The sequence below is a fragment of the Thunnus thynnus genome, chromosome 6 (genome assembly GCF_963924715.1).
Source record: "Thunnus thynnus chromosome 6, fThuThy2.1, whole genome shotgun sequence".
NCBI lineage: Eukaryota > Metazoa > Chordata > Actinopteri > Scombriformes > Scombridae > Thunnus > Thunnus thynnus.
The window spans coordinates 13498512-13521814 of record NC_089522.1 but is presented as its reverse complement, the minus strand read 5'-3'; the positions used below and the strand labels follow the sequence as shown (position 1 = coordinate 13521814).

Sequence of the window (23303 nt, the reverse complement as noted above, 5' to 3'; positions counted from 1 at the left end):
TGTAGCCCAGGCGAAGGTTTTATGTCTTATCTTGAGTTGGCTTATAATCAAATCATCCATGTGAGAGAATTGTTCCAGATCATCAACATGTTGCTCCAGATCTGCAATTTTTTTGTCCTTCTCCTTGATAGATGACTTGAGCTCCCGGACGTCCTCCATTAGTCCAAGCAGTTTAGCTTGTTGATTAGCCACTTTACTTAGTTCCTCCGACATGGAATAAAGAGACTTTCTGATCTCCTCCATCTTGTCCTCGCATCGATGGGTTTTCTTTTGTGGCATTTCAAGGTTGTTGTTTTTTAATGTCACAACAGACCTCACAACAAATAGGAATGGAGAATTTAGACCTTTCTCTTTGTTTGACTTAGTCTCAATGTCATGATTTTATATTCATCTAGATCAAGTGGGATTGACTTGCATGTAAATACATGTTAACCACAGGTTCTTGGATATGCAATTTTCAAGATGCCACGAAAACAGCAGATGTGACAACACAAAAGTAGGAATGAAAATTGGTTTGGGGAAATTGATTGACAGCGGCTGAGGCCATAAATATATGTAACCCTGCATCAGCCCAGCAGAATGCGGCAGGTGTACAGTCATTAACCCGAGGATCTGAATACAAAGGCAAAGCAGGCTGAGCTCTGTGATGTATCGCAGGTCTGCCGTCACCTCAGCCTGTCTACATCTCCGTTGTTTTGACTCTGTCTCTGACTATTGTATATTGTGCTTTTCCCCTTAGCAGATTCAGTATTCAACAGATGAAATTCCTTTTTGACCATTACGTCAACAGAACTTACACGAACCGATAACTGTGCTCCACAGGTGACAAGACATAGCATTTATTTCAAGATGCTGCTGTAGCACGTAGCAGCCCACCAAGCCGTTATTGATCAAGTTCCTGAATTAAATTATTTCAACACGCCACCTGTTGAAATACATGCAAATAAATACAAAGATAAAGTGAATTAAGTATAAAAAATGGTTGTTCAGTGATGTTACTTCATGATAAGTGTTGAATAATTAGATGATAAATTGACATTAGTATCAAAGCGAAGGTTGAGGAACCAATTAGTGAAATCAGCTGGACCAAGCAGAAGACCTGCTGGGTTGAAACGTCACCATTAGCTGCTTCCAGTACACAGGTACCTTTCTGTTTTTGTTGCATACTGTAGATCTTTGTATCCAGTAGCTGACTCACTGAGGGTTTAGTGAACATACACCCGCCTATCTTTTTATTTCATTAAAGAAAACCTGCAGACTCTTTCATCACAGTGTAGCTTGACTGGTCATCTCCCTGTTTTTTTTCTAATCCTTCGCCACCTCCTCTGTATCTTGATCATTATCTTTCTGTCTGTCCGTTTATTGGTTCGTCTGCCGCTCTCCCCCCTGCCTCTCCCTCTCTGCCTGTATACCTGCTTTAGCCCTTTCCTCTTCCCTGGAGCTCAGGCAGGCGTGGAGCGGCAAAGTGCACGATCACAGTCGCTCATTGGGAGGTAAAAGAGAGAGATAGAGGGAGGAATGGAAAGAGAAGGGAAATATGGCAAAGAAATAAGAAAGGGAAGGGTGAAAGAGAGAATGGATGAAGGAAAAAAAAGAAGACATCAAGGTAGACGGAGCAGAGAGGGAAAAGTCAAGCTGCAAGGGGGAGGAGGAAAAAAGAAGTAAGAGGAGTAACAAGAAGGAGCGGAGGGAGGAGGGAGAGTATTCTAGGCTTGTGTTCCAGTTAATTACCACAGAAGGCCCCGGGGCTGCCGTTAGACATATTTTCTTCACCAACGATTTTTTTTTTTATTACAAACATTAATTAATTCAGAGCCTTGTCATCTCGTCTTACATGGATGGGCCCTTCGACCCCTTTTCTTACGCCTCACTTACACTGCTGGCAGACACACTGCGGGCTGTCACATGGGCTAAGGAGAAACAGGGAGGTTTTAAGTGCTAAGATTTATAGCCGTGTTACCGTCTGGGGAAAAAAAAAGGTGGGCTAAATATGTCATACTGTTTTATTGGGGTTTTGTTGCACCTATGGCTACACAGTCAAAGTCTTTAAAGTCTTCTGATGACAAGCGGCTGTGCAAATGAAAAGATTTGAAGTTGGCAGCGGGGCTAAACGTCAGCTGCATAAATGCATTGTATAAATGTGTAGACAGGCAGTCTACACTTAGTTTAGTACCTGCGTCTCTGGTGCCCCCAGCATAATCACTCTCTTTCATGGCCTGTATGCCTTTCTGTCTGCCTGTCTATCTGTCCTTCACCACTCAATTATCTCTCTACCTATTCTTCCTCCTCTCCCCCTTCTTCCACAAGCCTTCCTCACTCCTCTCTTCACCTCTCCATTGTCTTCTTTTTAAGTGCCTCCACCAGGGAACCGACAACCCGTTTCCTTGGGAGTTTATCATAAATTAAAGATTGCATTGTTACCAACCAATCCTCTTACTGTAAGCAGTTTGGGAAGGCAGGCAAGCTGTCTTGAACCCTGAAAGGAGTCAGACAAGGAAAAAATATCGTCCTCCTCTTTTTATTTTTTTAATTTTACAGGCGTCAAATTAGCCCCTCATCGATCTTTGAATAGTTCCTCATATCCTCACACTCGGTTAACCCGACTATAACACTTTGTGAGGACAACAGAAAATGAACCGCTGCTGAATACATTTTAGATGCTTGAATAATGCATGAGGATGGCTTGATTTATCTTATCAAGTGCAAGTGATGTGTCCACTTTCCAGGCTGCTTAAGTGTCCGGCACTTTAAATGAAGCGCGCCTCGACTAGTTCGCATAGTTGGAGCCTTGGGCACTCTGGTGATTCAGGAGGCTCAGCACAGAATCATGAACTGGCAGCATTCAGACATTTCTAGTAACCTTTGTCACATTTAATTTCCTTCCTCATTCTCACTGCCACTCTCCTCCGCATATTTCCAATCAAAGGAAAGTATACTTGAAATACTTCTGCATATTAATTAATAGGCAAGATTTAAAAATATGCGTGTACCTATTCGTATTTGTCGTCTTCATCTAAGTGTAAATATAACTCTTAAAAGAAAACACTGCCTACTCAGTATAGCTGATACAGGTTTATAAAAGGTGTATTTATTCGCTAAACAGTGATTTTTATTTGTCCTCTATTGTTCTCCCCGTTCAGCTCTTAAGGAAACAGGACGTGGTCCCTACTACTTCAATATTCTTATAATGTTTTCAGTAAATTTCATCAATCTGCCCTGTGTGTCACAATTCACTACTTTAAATCAATGCACAAGTCGTATCAATACAAACAGCTTGAATTTGGCCACAGCTGGTATCAAATCACAGCCAAATAAACACAAACTGCGTTGGAAAAGCTCCTTATGAGGACGGGTCTAATAAGTTATTTTACATGACATGTCTTTTCATGATATGTGACTCCAACCGCCCCCGAATTGTTTGGGGAATGATGAAATATTGTGAGTTTTTTGCAGGGTTAAAAGTTGAAATGAAGAGAAATATAAATGCTTACACACTGTTTTTAGTTGCGTTGGACACATTAGCGTTAACACAGTTTTAGCTTGGCTGTAAACATGGAACATCATCATAGGCCTTTTTCAGTGCAGACATTTTGACTTGTTATAGTAGAAACAGCACCAGTGTTACTAATAACATTAAAGATGGCTCCGTTCTATACTAAGTGTCCCAGTAAGCCATGACAGTGGAATTCAGACATCTTTATATATATACATCTTATTTATTAGACCTGTGTTTTTTCTACTGTGACATGTCAAAATGTCTTCTGTGAAAAAGTCCCTTTTGCTGGAGATCTTCTGGAAGCATTGTTGATTGATTTGACTTCTTTGTTTATTTGGATAACACAACATCATATATGAACATGTCCTCCCCCTCTCCTTCTAGGCGTCAACTCCTTACAGTTTGGAGTCAGAGTCTCTAAGGATGGACTGCATCATGTCTGGAGGGGTGTCTCCCACTCTGGCCATCAACGCTGTAACCAACAAGGTACGACACTAGCGAGTCAATTCGGAAAGGTTTGTTTTTTCCAGGCCATACTATTCTAATTCAGCAGGTATTTTCAAAAACAATACAAAATAGAGCAAGATGGCAGGTACAAAAGATTTATTCCACCAAACATGTATCTCAGTGCAGTACATAACCATTGTTTCCTCCTATTTAATTCATTAACGGGAAGTGGTGAGAATTTTAATTCACTCCCAACCTTCATTTGAGCTGCTCAGGTAGAAAAACACAGATCGCTGTAAAATGTTTGGCTGCTACAGGCAGTAAATACTTTGTACACGTTTAACCAAGTAATGTCACTGTATTGGAATGCTGATTAGTTTTTAAACATATAATGCTAAAATATCTAACTTAGAAGTATTTGAAACCATAAAATAGTGTAAAAGTAGTATTTCTACTTTTGTTCAGGAAGCCACATTAATTTTGATTTCACATTACAAACTGTACTTTGAAAAAACTTTCCTGACCTTCTAAGTAGTGACTCCAAGCTTAAAAGGATGTTTTATACTCCACATCTGGAAGTATGAAATACGAGTCGCAACTTAAAGTTGAACAAAGTGTAAATCACAGAGTAGATGTTGTCATTTAGAGCAGTGGAGAAACACGGCTGTTGGTTCACAATTCTCTGGACAGATCCTTTCCTTCCAGCAAGCAAATCAAACAATTTCAAACAGGAAGCTCGCTGAGGCGACTCGCAACACCATAAAGAAGAAGCAACAAGTCCTCATATTCAAGAGAGTGGTAACAAGCAGTAGTGGCAGAAGTACTCAGATCCTTTACTTAAGTAAAAGTAGCAATACCACAGTGTAAAAGTACTCTATTACTAGTAAAAGTCCTGCTTTTCAGTAAAAGTACAAAAGTATTATCAGCTAAATTTACTTAAAGTAGGTTATTAAAAGTACTTGTTTTGCAGAAAATTGCCCCTTGTTATTGATATATTGTTATATATGACATGATCAGATTTTTAATATTGATAATTCAATGTGTAAATAGCATTTTACTGTTGCAGCTGCTTTAGTTGCAACTAGTTTATAGGGGGTCATGAGATGATTAATGGGAGAGGAAAGAAGAAAAAACAACATTCTGAATCACAAATCTTTTTTCAGTTTTTGGACTTTTGTCTAATCTTTGATTTTTGGTGAAATATTGGATCACTTTAAATATATATTATTGAAATGAAACCATGTGAGAAGTTTAGAGGGGAAATGTCTCTTTGGTGGAACTGATAAGAACTCATAGACCTCTGAAACATGACAAGGAGACACAACTACACACTGATTTTTTATTAGAGGTCACAAGACTAAACATTTGGGAACTACTGATTTAATCTTTGATATTGAAAAGTAAGAAAGTAACCAGTAACTAAAGCTAAAAAACTAAATGTAGTGGAGTATAAGTATCAACTAGTATAAAATGGAAATATTTAAGTAAAGGACAAGTACATTAAAATTGTACTTGTACAGTACTTGAGTAAATGTAATTAGTTACATTCCACCACTGGTAACCAGTTAGCTACTCACATACTGACATGAGTTCAAGAGTTGCTAATATTAGCTACCTGGCTAATTACCAAACTGTATATCAGTGTGAAAGGTTGAGAGATAACTGAGAGTCTGAGCAAGGATGGTTGAACATCAGTGATGCAGAAAAGATAGATTTCTAACAACAACACAACCTCTGCCTGCTGCTTCGGTTTTGAAGACATAAATCTTAGGACTGGGTGAGCCTCAGGTGCTAGACTTCCTTTGAACTAACAACCACTAAGCACCCAATGCTGAATTTGACTCATATTATGCTCCAGGAGCCACAAATATTAAATGCAGAAGTAGTAGAAAAACTTTGGGCCACTCTAATCTTTTGTATATGTCTTTCTTAATGATGTGTAATGATGGTTTTTTGACAAATATTCAAGAAGATGAACTCATTTGTACTCATTGCTGAGAAAAAGTTGAGTTTTGTTGAACTCCTGCTCCACATAAAACAAAATAAGCCAAAATAATGTAACTGATGTCTGCTCCAGTATATAATAAATACAGACTGGATATAAAACTGCAGCAGAAGCAGTCTGTATTTCTCTTACACCATCAGTGGCCTGGCCTGTTTAACAGCTCTGCTCTTTCACACACAACCTTATGCAGTGACACATCTACACACACACACACACACACACACACACACGCTGACTAAAAAGCTGAACTGGGTGTGACCGTCTGTATGAGGGTCAGAGATCAAGCGTCGACTGGGACCTCTGACGTCTGTCTGATCAGGCACACACACACACATGGAATGATGATGTGTGGTACGTGACCCCTTCATCTGACCCCGACCAAAGAGAAAATCTGTCCCGCAGCAGCAGCTCTCATAACTGAGAGTGTTTGGTCTGGACGTGATGTGAAGGTCTGGACTTGACAGCTTATTCCAGTTTTCCACTCTGCTCTTTTCACAGACCTTGACTCATTCTTCCCAGAATTTGTCAATATGAAACACTTTGATCACTGTATTTCAACAGTCCGGGAATATGATTATTATGTAAGAACAATACAATACATTATATTATTCTCACTAGCATTACATAGCCACTTATTTTCTTAATTTTTATAATGGATTAATTGCTGAAAAAATTTGATTTATCCACTGAAATATAAAGCATTAACTGATTTTAGCCCCTTGAATGCTATTTTTCCCTGTTCATGTAAATTTAGCATATTTGTTTTTTGACCTTTGTTCAGACAATTGAAATGCAATTGAACATGCCTTTGTTACTTCAGATATATAATATAGAAGAAACATAGAAAAATGATGCAGTGGTGGTTAAGTCACTATGTTATGTTTCCTAAAACAGTAGTTACTACATCAGTTAATGACATTATTGAGTTATTCTGTACAGGTTTCTTCAGTTTTATTAGGTATGCAGACAAATTAGTCATGAAATTTGACAATAAAAAGCAATAGTTGATCATCCTTATCAGCTGAGGAAATCAGCATCAGGTGATGATCGTCGTTATTTCCCCAGACAGTTCGGTGTGTGACACACGCAGCAGATGGAGAGACAGCGTCCACTGATTCTGTTTTACTTCAGCAGCGACTAAAACTTGACTATATTTTGAAACAATGATTCAGAGCAGAGAGAAGAGGACCTTGATGATAATAATGCTGATGCCAACGTCAATGATATGCTCCCACATCCAGACAGGTGGCATCCTGCAGGCACAGTAGTGCGTCAGAGCCTCTTCAATAACACATTTGCTCACTAATATTCTGTTTGCATTGGAGAGAGCCTGTTCCTTTTGAAGTAGACATTTCTAGAATATGATACCAGGAAATTAGGATTAGATTCAGATATTGTAATGTTTTTACTGGAATTTCTAAAACTGTAGTGATTGAAGGTCTACTAAATGTAAAAAACAGTTTCAAGCCTGCCTAAAATTGTCAGGTTTTTTTTCTTTTCTAACGCATTGATGTAAACCTCAAATGTTCTTGTAAACTGCATCATCATTTCTTTGCAGGTTCGCTCACTACAGTAATCACCAAATCCACCAGAAACAGAAAATGTTCAGGATTAACACTTAAAAATCTCACTATCGAAAACACTTGTTTCCTCTAAAGGAAGCTCTACAGGGTAGAGCACTGCCCCAGAGAGCCGTTACTGTTGTCTCACCCGAAGGCTATATTTTCACATTTGTCTATACAATTAAATGTAGCCTGGAGGTAACACTGGCGCTCGGCTTCACAAGTACTGACAGTCAAACTAAACAGGAGAAACGTGATTCAACATAATCCTGAGGCATTTCTTTTAAAAGCTTTGTGATCTGTCACTGCAAGACAATATACACTTCCTCTGAAGCGAAACTTGTGTCTTCATCAGTGCCAAAACTCTCAGAAAATAAATACATTTCTGAAATAACCTGGCAGTTACGGACTGGTCTCTGGGTCAAGACATTTAATCAAAAATCCCCATGTTTACGTTCTGTGTTTTCACGCAGCAGCAGGACTAATTTACATAGACCAGCACTTTAATTTCCATATTTCCTCATGAGTTGTCTCGTAAGTTAATGGTGCATGGGTAACTTCTTGAGGTGGGCAATGTTCACTTTAGTCTGTATATGAATTGGCAAATGGACAAAATGAGGGAGAGTAACAAAATGGACAACAAGGAACAATAAAATCATGAATCCCTGTCTTTGAAGTGAGTTTACATGGTGTTTTGCCTCAAAATGCCGGCCCTGTATAATAGCCTTTATTGTTATGTTAACATGATTCTGATGTGTGTGTGTGTGTATGTGCAGGTAGCGCTGTACAACCCGGAGGCAGAAGGCAGCGAGAGTCCAGGGAGTCTGGGCGGCAGCCTGAGCAACAGTCTTTCAGAGCAGAGCTTGGCGTCCGTCAACCTTAACAACCTGAACACTGCCGTCAGCAGCGGCAGCAACGTGCACAGCTACACACCAGTGAGACCTCTTCTTTATTTTGGGTGACAGCCTAATGATTGCTGCAGGAGAATTTCTCCTTTCTTATGTCTGTCTGCACAAGGACACCCGCTGACCTGACTCGTCTTGTTTAAGGACACTCAAGCAGAGTCGGTGCTTTCTCCCACTTTCCAAAAGACTACCTCTTTTCCACTGCTTTTTAAACCACCACCATTCAAACTAAAAGTGATTTTGTATTTCATGCTCTGTGTTCACTTGATTCTGACAAAATCTGGATGATTCAGTCAGTGGTCCAGACAGGCAGAGTCGGTACAGAAGGTGTCTACTGCACCCTTAGCAGACTGAGGATGTGGTAACCAGCTAACAACATGTACGCTGGATCTACAGCACTCTGCTGAAACTTGTATTTTCTGTTTGATGTTCAGACTTTGCAAGCAAATATATTTTCTGTGGTCTTTTGAGAGCACATTCACTATGCTTAGATTACATCTGAATTATTATGAACACTATCAGAGTACATAAAGTGTGTTGCTGCTATAAAATGATGAGTTAGGTTGGCAAAAAATCCGACCAACCAGATTTAAGTAGATGGCATGAACAGATACACTCGTGTCTTTTTAGCCTGCAGAAAATCAGATATTTCACTTATTCTCACTTACTAAATACTAAATAATTAAGAATAATGGCTAAGTAGACCATTTTATTGCTGTTGTTGACATTCATATTTCATATTTCAGTCAGTGTCTCCCATAAATAGAATTTATTTGGGCAGCCCAACTGAATCAAAATGCCCCCATCTATAAAGATTTTTGAATTTATCATCTCTTCCTTTCAGAGGTGTGGAAATGCAATTTAAAGTGCAGATTGATTGAAAACCTTGTTGTTGCCTTCATATGCAATGATTATTTAGCTGAGGTGAATGCTGTTTTGCAGCTGACTATCAATGCCCCCCCTACACACCTCAGGGTCGAACACCACAAATAAATCTAAAGCTGTGGTTTGCTCTGATAGAAATGCTTCTATCCCGAAAAAAATAAAAACAGCAGGAAACAGAGTGTGTCAGTGTGACAGTTCACCTTTACCATCCCTGATGCATATAAATGATGCCTGACCACTCAGACATTAACAAATTTAAAACAAAGCGGCAAGATTTTACAAAATTAGAAGCAAATTAATTCTGTTACCCAGCAATTAAAGACTTGGATTGTGCTGTCTCTGTGCCTTTCTAGTGGCAGAGCTCTATATGTGTGTGTGTGTGTGTGTGTGTGTGTGTGTGAGAGAGAGACTATGTTATTGTTTGTGTCTGAGGCCTGAGCCGAGGGAGGTAAGCAGTAGCCACCCTTCTCACACTAACCGTGACTTTTTTCTATGCCCCATTTACTGTACATGCACAGACAGACAGACACACACACACACACACACACACACACACACACACACACAGAGAGGTTTATTTAAACCAAGGCTGTCCTGTGTCGTCTACTGTTATGGTGCCTACGGTGTTGGCCGGTGTAAAGTACACTCGAGACTTGGCAGGCCACTGGTACACTGGGACACATTTGGCCAGATTTTATACTAGCTGTTTAAATGGTTCCTCATCTTACAAAGCAAGGTCCTTCGGCTGTTTGAATTGATTAGTCTCAAGCAGTGTGTTTGTGAGATGATAATAAGTTGCCTTTTTATGAAGTAGTGGTTAGATTATCCAACCTGTCTGTCAGGACATAAACTGTCCCATGCCGAGCAGTTTACAGTTAGAGCAAATATTTAACAGAGGCAGCAAACAGTTTATCACATGCTTATCAGATGCAAGAAATGTGTCTGGAGCACAAGCCTTTGACCCAAGAAAGGCTTTTAACAATAATAGTAATGATTTAAATAGTGAAGCTTCTCTTGTTAAGATAAAGCTGATATTGGCAACAGGACAATCCTCACATATAGAATATATTGTGATTATAAATCACATGCGCAGACCCAAACCAACAATGAACTGATCCTACTTACAAGCCTGATATATCTTATTCCTCTGTGCTGTAATCCTCTGTTGTCCAAAAACGATTAAAAACATGTCAGTGAGCCACACTGTTGCACTGGGTGATGTTACATATCACAACCTTGTGACTTTGTACTGAAGCTCTTTGAGAAATTTACAGTGTAGCACAAAATCAGGAGGTTGTGATATGTAGCACAACAAGCTAGCAAAGCTCTGTAAATGGAACTGCACTCCCACGCATGTGCAGCGGCGTCTGCCTTACAAGGAACTACTCTCTGGAGAGTGAAAATGTTATCACAGTTAGTAGCCTTTTGAGCTGTTTCTATATAAACTACCATGCTTATACTTTTTGTGATGAAGAAACATGTCACCCAGTGCAGCGGTGTAGCTCATTGACGTGTTTTTAATAGTTTTTGGTCCATGGCACAGAGGAATAAAATATATCAGGCTTTGGATACGCACACAGTACTTGTAAGTAGGATCAATTCGTTGTTAGTTTGGCTCTGCACATCAGATTTGTTGACAATAAGAAAAAAATAGAAAATTGCAGCCTTATCCTGTAAGTCTAGGTAAGCAGAGGAGCCACTATCGGGCCAGAACCTCCATTTGTACACAATAAACATCAAAATCTAAAGGGCACTTTTGTGTTCATTCACTGAGAGGATGAACCTTTTTGATATTTCCTCATGTGTCACCCTCAGCACATTCATACTCCCAGGTGATAAACCTTAAGATCAGGAAGAAAGTTCCTATGCTGCTTTGTGTATCCCTTTATTCTATGTTTTTCTCTCTATACTGTCTCATTGTGGTCATTAAACGTCCATTCAGTTTAGTCTAATTATGGAGACTTTTGATGCGCTTACAATGTGTTTGACATGTTTGTCAAAGTGTTTGTCCCTTTAAACTAAATATAATATAATATTAAAGGCCAGTCTCGGTCCAAAAACATTTAGTCCAAAATTATAGGAGCCCTGAAAAATCACTGCACTTCATTATTTTTCCCTTGTAACAGCTGCTCACCTTTTTACCATCAATCACTTTTTCCCCGCTCACCTCCCACCCGCATTAGCAAAGGTCAGTGCAATCTCATCTCGTTAACCTCTCATTTCTAGAGGCCATCTTTTGTTTTCTTCCTCCCTGCATCACCTCCTCCACCCCTCGCCCTCTTCCTCCATCGCTTCAGACCTCATCTGTGGTCTGGTCCGGCGGGATCGGGGTTAGTTCTGCCTCATTACCTGGCGCAGGTGATACCCTCCTGACTGACGGTGATTACTGGTGGCATCACTGGCAGAGATCTCAAAGACACCAAGATAGCTGATGGAAAGGCTGCCATTATTGGGTGGAAGTGGATGTGTGGGGGGGGATGTGTCATGCTAAGTTGGCTTATGTTTGCGGAGGCACACTTTTCAAAGCAAATTGCTTGTATGTGCTGGGTGGATGGTGAGGAAGATGACAGCTGGGATGAGATGATTGAGGGTGGAGGAAGACAGGCTGCATTCACAATATGAAGTAGAAATTTGAAGAGCTGTATTTTGTTTTTGCGAGTGCCAGCAGAGATTTCTTTTTTCATTGCATTAAATTGAATTTGGTATTATCATTATACCGGATGAGTGAATTTAAAAAATGATTTGTAGGATTAATTAATGTGGAAATTGAATTTGAAAGGCACAATTGGAAATTTAATTAAATTCCTTGAATCTGAATGTCATTATTATTGAATTTTACTTATTTTTCTACTTTGCAGTACAGCTCTCCCAATTGTAATTCAGGTTTCTCAATTTAGATTCAGCTACTGGAGACAAACATCCAGGTAGGAGGGCAAGGACTTTACTTCCCTGCGTGGTGACTGACAGGTAGCGGCCCACTCCAGTGCTGGCAAAAGAGGCCTCACACTCTTCTCTTGGCCAATCAGGCCATGTGCATCATTATTCTCCAGTCACAGTGAAGCTGAAGGTTTCACTCACCTTCTTTTGAATTGTCCTTCATGCTAACGCTGGCTCACAGTAACTTATGAATGAATGATGAATGACAGATTTAATTAGTGTCATGGCAACACTGCATACAATAATCTGAATAGAAATTTGAAAATGTGTCTCCATACAGCTTTTTGTGTCAGATTCACTATAACAAACTGAATTGCCAAATATTGCTTCTCAAATATGAATATTTTCTGGTTTATTTAGCCTTCTTTGACAGTAAACTGAATATCTATCCTTGTGGGCTGTTGGTTGGGACAAAACAAGACATTTGAGGACGTCACCTTGGGCTTTGGGAAACAGCGATTGACATTTTTCACCATTTTCTAACATACAGAAGAGAAAATAATGGAAAGATTAATCAATAATGCAAATAATCATTAGCTGCAGTCCTACTGAACAATGAACTCCTCACTGCTACACCACTGCGTGATCACCTCCACCTGTATTAACGTTCAGTTGTAACGCTGTTAGTGTTTTTTTCCCCCCATCTGGACCCCAGTTGTGCCAATACAGTGGTTTTATTGGTCCCATTGAAGTGAATGAGGAGACTGTTTTTATTTATGTCATTTGACGCAGTGCTTATGTCGGCCTAACTGCAGCCGCACACTTTGAGCCGCTGTGGGGATTCTGCCATTGATGTATTTTTCTGAAACTAATACTGCTGATCAATACCACTGATTTTCCATGTGTCTCTCTTTCTGCAGCTCTCACACTCCGTCTCTCTCCTTTCTCTACTCTCTGTCTGTCTATCGAAGGTGGGTAGCCACTCAGAGCCTTCATCCCAGTCCCTGAGCCTCCAGCAGCCCGCCCAGCCTCCGCCGCCTCCCCCTCCTCCCCCACAACCCCAGTACGGTTTGCCTGTCCCGGAGTCACGGGACAAGCAGCTCTGTTTCTCTGACTTCGAAGACCTCAGCGCTTCGTTCCGCAGCCTTTACAAGTGCGTCTTCGAGCAGTCCTTCTCACAGCAAGGTGGGTGTCGACCCTCATTTTGTTTGTGTTTATCTGTTCATGTTTGCCTGTCCAACATCTATATTGACACATGTGTTCACAGAAAAAAAAACAACAACTTGTAAACCTCTATGTCAGGCTTCATGCACATAATTAACTGTCCTCCTATTGAAATTGCGGTGCAAAGAATTTAACATTGCTTTCATAGCAGTAAAAGCCTTCCTGTATTAATATCCACCACACACGACTCCTACTCTATTGTATTTTAATAAACAATCTGTTGTTCCGCATATCTGCATTTTACGGCTCGCTCAGTCAAATGAGCAAAGGCAATTAAGAAGAAGAATTCAACAGAAGGAGAAAAAACTCACAAACACATCTGCAGTCGAGCAGAGCAAAGGGTTCTGCAGCTTTGATAGGAGCTAATTAGATTGGTTCTAAAGTTTGTGAAGCATCTCGCTAATTGCTTCCTGAAGCTTTCAGGTCACCAAGCCTCCTCCCACTTGGACCCCCCACCATCCCACCACCCTTCCATCACCTTCCCTCTCCCTCTTTCTTCTCTCCGCACACATCCACGTATGTTCTGTAACCGAGGCAGATTGATGCGCTCTGTTGAGCTCCGCAACTGCTGCCTGGATTCACCCTCTGACAAGGTCCCCTTCAAATTGTGGTCAGGGGTGCACACACACAGAAAAAAAGACAAGACAATGAGAATACTGATTGGAAAAAATAGATACAACACGTAGACCTAGAAAGAAAACATAGAAGAAAATGGATTTAGCGGATGTTTGAAAGGGGCCTTTAAGTGTGAGGCTCAGCGGGAGGACGTGTCAGCAGTCATTGTATTTGAGAATTTGAGTCACCCAGACAGTGGAGCTCATCATCACCTTTGAATGGTAAATGGTAAATGGACTGCACTTACTGTATATATAGCGCCTTTCTATCTGTCTTATCGACCACTCAAAGCGCTTTACAATACATTCACCTATTCACACACGCATTCTTTCACTGACCGCAGAGGCGGCCATGCAAGGTGCCAACTCGCTCATCAGGAGTAATACAGCGTTTCCTATCAATCCAAAGCGCCCCGCAATGTTTCTGTGCGCTTACTTCGACATACGGACTGGAGGAGCCGGGGATCCAAACACCGACCTTCTGATTGGTGGACAACCCGTTCTACTTCCTGAGCCACAGCCGCCCCTGAAAAAAACCACAGTGTGTCCAAGACCACACATCAAACTGTAACTGACTCAGGTGGTGTTGCTTCTATCATTTATCTACATCCCAATAAATAGCAGGTCAAACAATAGACAAAAAAATCACAAAACAAACCTTAAATTAATAAATGAAGGCTTGAAATCATCAGTTGGAGCAACTGAGATTGTTAAATAACTCATTTAATAACCACACTCACCACTCACAAGTGGCATGTCTCAATTCAATTGAGAATAACTATATTTGTCCTTATGACAGTTCTTAATAACACACACAACACCCTTACAATAAACTAGGAAGGGAAAAAAAAAGCAACCAAGACATTTAAAAGCTGTGCAGGGACTTCCAGTAAGTAGTAAATAAATAAACAGATAAAACAATGCCGATGACGCAATTTTAAAAGACAGCAATAAAGTACTGTGTAGTACAGACAGCAGAGTGGATAAAAGAGTTTGAATAAAAAACACTTTTACAAGCAGGTAAAGCGAAACGATTCCCTGATGGCAGCAGTGAAAATTCTGATCGAGTCAGTATGGTCATTACTTTCTTTGGTTACTAAAAGAGCTGGAGTCCTCTTGTTTCACTCCAGTGATTTTTGAAGAGATCTTAACAGTATTACTCAGTGATCTGTCCCTCAGTGATAACCTATAAAACTATCAGATAAAAGAAAAGGTCAAAAGAGTCTCAACAGAAGATTATATAGTATAAACGACTGAAGAATAAATTTACTGACTGAAACAATTGAAGTTTCCAAAAGGTCTGTGCTGGTCACACTTCATGATCATCTCTATGTTTACTGTACTAAAGAATAAATTTAACCGATCTATTACTTACATTTAAATCCACTTACATTAAATTGTCACTATACCACTTTTTTAAAAAAGCAGGAACAATTACAGTCCAAATCTTGACCTGAGGAAGAGACAACAATGTGGCATCATCTGAAAACAAACTGTGCAATGAAGAAACATCCATTGATAAGAATCCTCTACTCTCTACATACACAGGAGAAGTGGAATGATGGAGACACAATGTGTGTGTGTGTGTGTTTCAGACAACATTTTCCTAACTGGCAACCAAAGTGCAACTGGATTGAAATCATTACATTGTTTAGGGCTACTTATTTTCGGAAACAGTGCTACACAGGAAGATTCCCAAATTATGGTCATTTAACTAGAAAAAGGGAATAATGTTCAGCAAATGGTGCAATTTACAACCAGTGATTATCTTAGTATATAGTTGTTCTCAGTTAAATCAAACCTCTCGAAACAATAAGAATTAAAAACTTGAAGCAAGTCAACATCATCTGCTACTTTGTCGTTATAAAGATTTTAAGCTGCCTGATCGTCAAAACTTCAATACTGTCATTCTGTTTTATTGGCCCTGATAATTTCATCCTGTACTTCTCGAGAGATCACTTTATTGTCTGAGCTATGATCATATGGAATATGCTGTTATGATTTTATGCACAGTGATTTATAAGCACCAGAAGCCGAACCATTATAGCTGCTCTTTTTCAGTAGATTAAATGATTAAAACAGCTAAAAAATTAAGCTTCAGGAGAGCGATAGAGCCCATAGACAATCTGTGGCGGTGGTGACACGGACACATGAGTGGGTGTAAATATGTGTGGAAAAAGACAGCTGGGGAAACAGTCAGACGAAAAGGGCAAAGTGAGATGTGAGTAGTTCAGGGTTGAATGTACATATTTTTCCTAGATCCCAGTATTAACACCAAGCCTCCACTTTGTCCGTCTTATTACGAATATTTGATCTTTGTCCATTTTTTTCCGTTTCTTTTTGTTTGTTGTCTTACTTGTGATAAGTTGTGTCACCTTTTTCCCAGCAGGTTTGATGGGAATGCCCGGGGACTCCAGCCAGCAGGGCCGGACCGCCTGCTCCTACCAGCATTCTCCTGGTGCAGGAAACGGCGGCAGTCACCACCACCAACACAACCATGGCCCGGCGTCACACCACCCACACCACCCTCAGCAGCACCTCTCCCCTCACTCCGCCCACAGTCAGCACCAGGCGCATGGTCAGCATGGCCAGCACCAACAGCACCCTGTTCATTCCCAGCAGCACCCGTCTCTCTCCCACCAGAGTCACACTGGACAGACCTGCCCAACAACAGGTGAGGACGGAGCACTCGAGCGCAGAACTGCAGGTTGTGTATTTAACACGCTTTAAAAGAGAAGTTCACAGTTTTCAAAGGATACGCAGTGTTCAGGTAACCAAATTAACACTGAAACATGTCTTTCTTGCTGTAATCATTCCTGTTGTTCATACTGGCCATTAGAAGATCCCATCATAATGTACTTTCAATTTAAGTGATGGAGCCAAAATCCACAGTCCTCCTTCTGTGCAAAAATTAATTTAAAAGTTTATCTGAAGCTAATATGAAGCTTCAGCCGTCCAAATTAGTCAAATCAACTCAATATCTTCCAGTTACTAGTTGAGTTCCAGTTACTTTCTTTTTAGTGCCAAATTCCCTCTTTTTTTTTACTGTCCTTCCACCACAGCATGACAGGAAAACACTGTGCAGGGAAACACAAAGGGTGAATTTTATACTAAGAAGATTGCAACTTTGAAATATATCTATATATATAAATATAAAAATGGGGTTTGTCCCCCATCACTTATATTGTAAGTGCATGAGTGAGGGATATCTTAATGACCAGTACGAACAGGAGGAATGATTACAGCAAGAAAAACCTCTTTCAATGTTCATTTGAGTACCTGGCTATTGTTTTAAAGGACCAGTGTGTCGGATTTAGTGGCATAAAAGAGCCAGTGTTTGGTTTGTCTGTTCTGGGCTACTGTAGAAACATGGCGGTGCAACATGGCAGCCTCCATGGAAGGAGGCTTATTCTAAGGTAACAAAAACACAACAATTCTTATTTTCAAGTTTATATTATACGCTAATTAAAACATATTAATGAATATTCCATTTCTGCCAATAGATCCCCCTAAATCTTACACATGGATCCTTTAAGACAGACTTAAAAAACTGTGAACCTGTCCTTTAAGGCCTCAACGTGTAGGATATGAAAATTTCTGACTTGGCGACTTCTAGTGTTAAAGGGCTGAAAGCAACAAATAGACGACACTAGCTTTCACTGATATACTCTAATTTTTCTACAACTTCCCAATGTAGGCCATCAGAATAATTTGAAAGAATCTACTAAATGTCGATTTGAAAGTTTTCTTTAAATGATAACACCAGTGTTTGCCAATGTAGCGACATGGGAAACTCCTGGGTAATTCACAGCCTCGTCTCATTGCTTTTGTGAGTTTGGTATGGTTGACGTCTCTAAATACTACAATACCCATGAGCCTTTGCAGCTGTGGCTATTACCACGTTCACATCATATCGCACAGACCTTAAATACAAGCAGCTAAGTGGGCAGAAACGTTCGTGTCAGCCTCATCAGTGTCCTAATGAGTCTTCCAGGTGGGGAAAGAACTTATTTAACATTTTAATATAAATGTTATCAATGCACTTTGATTACAAAATTTCATATTTGTTCATATCTGGTTAAACCAAACCACTGCAGATATACACCACACTAAAATAGTTAATTTGGGCTACATTTCCATTGACCTTGTGTGACTATAGGAACAGGAGAGGGGATAACCATCTTGAATTAATGCATGAATGCTTCAGAGGTGTAACAACGAGATGTTTTTCCTTTCTCTCCATTCTGACGCCATGGCGTGAACACAGCATTAGCAGAAGACTCCGCCACACACAGAGCCATGAAATCAGAGTAATAGCATATTCTGAATATTTCATAGTTGCTGAATTGATCCAGAATCCAAAAGTGAATTGATTCATTCTGTGGAGTGTATTACCAGGGTTTCCTCAAAGCGTAATCGCTTCAAACAGCTATTAGCAGCACAGGTACCTTAATTTTAAGCTTGGTGCCTGTGTGTTTTTTTGTAGCTTACATCTCTCCCTAACATTTTTATATGCACAGTACTTTTACCTGTGATTCTTTATCAGTAAAGCATTTTTTTGAAGCAGTTTTTCATGGAGTGTTCGTACTGATTAATCAACCAGTTCTATATCTTTCCAACTATCAGTCACATTTATGAGACAAATTTGAAAAGAATAAGAAATATGTATAAGACGTCTACTTTGGAAGCCTGAATGTCCAATATAACCATGTCTCGACTTCGCTGTATATCTTTTTACTGATTCTTGTGAAAGGAACCCGGTTGCAAGTGTGCGGTATAGTTTGTTTCATATTTCATATATATTGATGCAACACAGAACCAAACAATTATTCTACTTTCCTGATTCCCAAAGCCACATTGTTGTAAATGCAATTCACCCAACACATCAAAACAAGCCTGTCTCTGCACAGACTCATTGCATTTATATTATACTCTTTCCTCTATAAGGTCCCAGAGCGTTTGATATTATGAGGCCGGGTATGGCGGCGCTTCACCGAGGCTTTTCCTCCTCATATTCCCAGTCTTTGTTTTTTTCCCCCTCCTCTGTGTCTCTGCAACACTGCTCTCAGGCCAGAAAAAAAGGACTATTCAGACATTATTTATCTAGGTTAGTATTCTCCTCAACCAAGCTGAGGATGAATGAAAGCAATCCCTCTGTCTTTGATCCACGGCCTGAGAATGTATTGTTTAGTTTGTGGCAGTGAAGACGGTGAAAAGCATCTTCTCTTTTCTTTTCTTTTTTTTTTTTTTTTTTTTTTCTCAAAAGCAGAGCTGTGGCTGGAATTTTTCTGTGTGAAGTTGCACCACCTTGTGGTTGATTACAGAACTTAGACTGTGGACCAATTTTTTTTATATTTTTAATCTTCTTGTTATTTTTCAGTTCACCTGTTTCATATGATTATTTTACATCATCATGCTGCTCATGCTCTTATTCTGACTGTCATATTTTGATTCTAGTATTTATTTTAATGCTGAAACAATTAATATTTAACATTTTGATAGTCATTAATCAAACATAAATAGCAAACATTTGCTGCTTCTATCTTCAGAAATTGGAGGATTTGCTGCTCTACTCTGTTTCATTGTAAATTGAATATCTTAAGTTGGAGTAATTTAACACATCCCCTGTGTGTGTGTGTGTGTCTGTGTGTGTGTGTGTGTGTGTGTGTGTGTGTGTGTGTGTGTGTGTGTGTGTGTGCACTCTCCTAGGCATGTCATCAGACTGGTACCCCAACCTGGACTGGCTGAAGGAGAGCTGTCGCATCGCAACCAGCTACAACTGGGCTGACGTAGACCTCTCCCCATTTCAAGGTAATACACGCTTTAATTAACACACACACACCACTAACAGTCCCGGTGCCATCAGTGTGAGCAGCGTCTGATATGAATATTGATAAAGCCATCCACAGCAGCTGGTTTCCTCACAGCGAGAATTGATCAAATGCTTATGATGTCAATCAGTTACTTTGATTAAACCATTATGATTCCACTCTGTGTTTTCATATGCACTCGCCCTTGAGGCACAATATCATAATATCCACTGTCGTAATAGTACTGGCCTAATAAAAGTCATTATCCTGCATCTGAGAGGTTGCCACTCTCTGTTTCTTTCTCTCTCACACACACAAACACACACAAACACACATACACACTGTCTCCCTCCCTCCCAATTGTATGATGTGAATAATCCAATTAGGCCCCGGCTCAGTAACAGCCTCTTATCACGGTCAGCGCACAAAGCCGGCAACATCCACACACGATGGATGATGACGGCTGGTCTTATAACACACAGGCCCCGCTGCCCCTCTCCCTCCTCCCGCAGCGCTTGACCTCCCTCACACCGCCGTTATGCCATCCTCCACCGTTCCTGGCTCGCATCCAAAGAGCAGGGGACGGATCCTCTCATCTCAGCCACCGCCAAACACAAGCCATATGAATTTGATTCAGAGAAATATAGGATAGTAGAGTGTAGTTTGTTGAATAGGAGCTCGGCTGTGTCTTTGTTTGAACAAGTTGATAAGAATATGAGGTGTTTTAGGTTTAAGGACTCGTTCTACATTGTGTCAGATGTGAACAAGCGTGTTGTCGAGAAAGATGCACTGTGGCTTGTAATGCTGGTGGAATAGCAAAGTAATAGTGGGATTCTTATGCTGGATGTGACTCACAAATATATGTGATACTAGTAATATATTTTTAACTTGTTGAAATTTAAGACTTAAAGGGGGCCTCCACCTATTATACACATTAAAGTTTGTTTACAGGTCTTGAGAAGTCCGTTTGAGGAGAACTCGAGGAGAACTACTGCATATGGTAAAAAGTTGTGTAAAGTCTTTTGTGGCTCCAGAGAGAGCTGCATGAAGTCTGATAAATTGCCTCAAGTGATGTCACTTGAGGCAACTTCAATTGGGACTGAAGTTTGAAAATGAAAAAAATGTGGGCGTGTGGAGTTAGAAAGAAGCTTGTTTACCAGACATCTGTAGCTCACTCCTCATCTCTGCCTGAGGTTTGAGGCTACACTAGCCGCTTTTAGCATTACATAAAAGAATCTGTACAGTTGACTGAATGGAGTCAAGGCATTGTGGGCAATGTAGGCCCCAGGTTTTGACAAGGAAAAAGAATGCATAGAAGAAAAAAAGCAATATATCTGTTTTTTCTGCATCAATTTTGATTCGTTTTCTTTTTAAGTGGCCATCGTGAGTTTTATTACTACAGTGCTAAATTGGTACAGTTCTTTTTTTATGGTTTGCTTATTTGTGTTTGAAGTTTTTCTCTGAGGTGCTGAGTGTGTTTTCCCTGAGCCCTGCATTTATGAGGCCATGAAATTGTCTTGAAATAGTTCATTTCAGGAAAGGAAAGGCCACTGTTAGTCTTAAGTAACCATCACCACTGTTAAAGCAAGATGGAACAACACTATACACATAAAAATATTAATGTGCATACTTTATTTTCTGCTACAACAGTGAACACCTTATGTCATTTTTATCCACACACATCTCCAATGCTCCAAATATTGACCTTGTAAATTCTGGAAGATACACACTGTTCAAATTATTTTATATTATAGCTAAGAACCTGAGATACCAAATATACTGTATGTCAGAGAAAACGGCAACACATAACCTGCAACAGCCAGATATGTAAGATTAAGTTTTGAAACAGTAAATAAAGTTAGAAATGTAGATATTACAAGTTTTTATTTTACTAAAAGGGAAAATGGTGTGGCATATTGGGAACAGTTGTGTTCATGGGGTTAATCAGATGTAGATAAGAATAGAAAAATGCTCTACAGTGAGTAATCGTCACCTTCTGTCTTTGTCTCTTCTGTCCGTCTGAATCAGGCCTAAAGGAGAGCATGCGGCAGGCTGAGCTCAACAACTGGTCTCTGGATGCCGCCCAAATGGCTGACCTGTGTTCCTCCATTAACCAGTTCTTCACGGCCACAGGGGTCATCCCCCCTCAGGGCGCCGCCCACCCACAACCTCAGGTCCAACACTCAACACCACCAGAGGCACCGCAGCACCCGGCTCAGCCGCATGGGGCCATGCACCCAAAGGCCAGCCAGCATAGTCAGCATGGCCAACTCAACCAACATAACCAACACATTAGCACGGGTCAGTATACATACACAGCACCCAGCACAGCAGGCTGGTAGGCAGCAGTGGAAGAGAGAAAATTGAAAGAAACTTGTGTACAAGTTGAGATAAATTCACTTTGTATGATGTCTAATATCATTGCTTGATTCACTGAACTGAAACAAGGCTGTTATGTAAAGTTCCTGATATTTTGAAAAGGGATATCGATTAAATTAAAGATTTAAGATGTTTTTAGATTTCTACTTGAGAATAATTAAATTTTATGAGATTATGATAAAATTAATATAAAATCTGATTGTACAAAGTAACATCAGCCATCACTTAAACATAGTAAAAGTAAAAACACAAATATTTTAGTGGATGAAAAGTAAAAAGTGTCCCAAAATGGAAATACTCAAGTAAAAGTGCCAGATTTACAGTATATAAATGTCCTCCCACCTGTGACAGTAGACATTCAAGTAGGCCTTGAAGCTGAATTAAAGTATCTCTACTCACTTTGCCATTGTTGGCCCATTATAGATTTACAAGGGAATTATGGATGTTGTCATCTTCATGGCAACCGAAGTAAAGACATGGAGACAAGGGGATATTTCACCAGTGGGAAATCCACTGAGTGACTGCAGATTCTGCTAAATTTCTCTAGTTCGACATAAGACGGCAGTAAAACTGTGTGCACATTATAGCACATTCGCGTTCTGCGAAGACACAAGCGCACCTGTGAAAATCGGGATACTAATTTGACAGTTAGTCATTGCCCTTTTGTCTGTTCTCCCACAGGGAACATGTACATGGACTCGAGACAGAACATTTCTTCTCTGATGGGCCCGCCGGGGTACCCCCACATGCCTCCCATGAGCAACACGACTCCCACCATGACAGGTGACTCCTCCATCGCTCTCTTAACAGGTCAGCAGGAGCAGGTAGAGATGCAGGGTGTATATGTGTATGCAGGTGTACATCCATGCAAGTGTGTGTGTTTCTCAGTATCAGTGCATTTAATAGTAATATGCATATATAATGACACCATGATGCAATATTGTAAATTCAGCATGAATATAAGTAGTTTCAGTAATACATTTTAATCTCTTCAAGGAGAAGAAATTATGAATATTTATATACAAGAGTGTCACAGGCACGTTCAGGGAATTAAAGAAGAAACTGGTACAATTAAGACAAATTGTTTCAATTTTTCAAA

General features: G+C 40.1%; 1 protein-coding gene across 6 annotated transcripts in view; it reads left to right on the top strand.

The window, feature by feature from the left end:
- The window catches only part of LOC137184312 (forkhead box protein J3-like), a 67233-nt gene that overhangs the window by 39922 nt on the left and 4008 nt on the right, over positions 1 to 23303 (top strand). The window contains exons 6-12 of one of the 6 annotated variants that reach the window (XM_067591849.1): positions 3881 to 3982; positions 8287 to 8445; positions 13098 to 13362; positions 16402 to 16689; positions 19725 to 19826; positions 21854 to 22126; positions 22886 to 22987. In XM_067591849.1, the coding sequence (XP_067447950.1) occupies positions 3881 to 3982; positions 8287 to 8445; positions 13098 to 13362; positions 16402 to 16689; positions 19725 to 19826; positions 21854 to 22126; positions 22886 to 22987 (1291 nt within the window). Of the gene's footprint in view, positions 1 to 3880; positions 3983 to 8286; positions 8446 to 13097; positions 13363 to 16401; positions 16690 to 19724; positions 19827 to 21853; positions 22127 to 22885; positions 23015 to 23303 lie in introns of all 6 variants that reach the window. The other 5 variants (XM_067591847.1, XM_067591848.1, XM_067591853.1 and 2 more) reach the window with 5 other exon arrangements.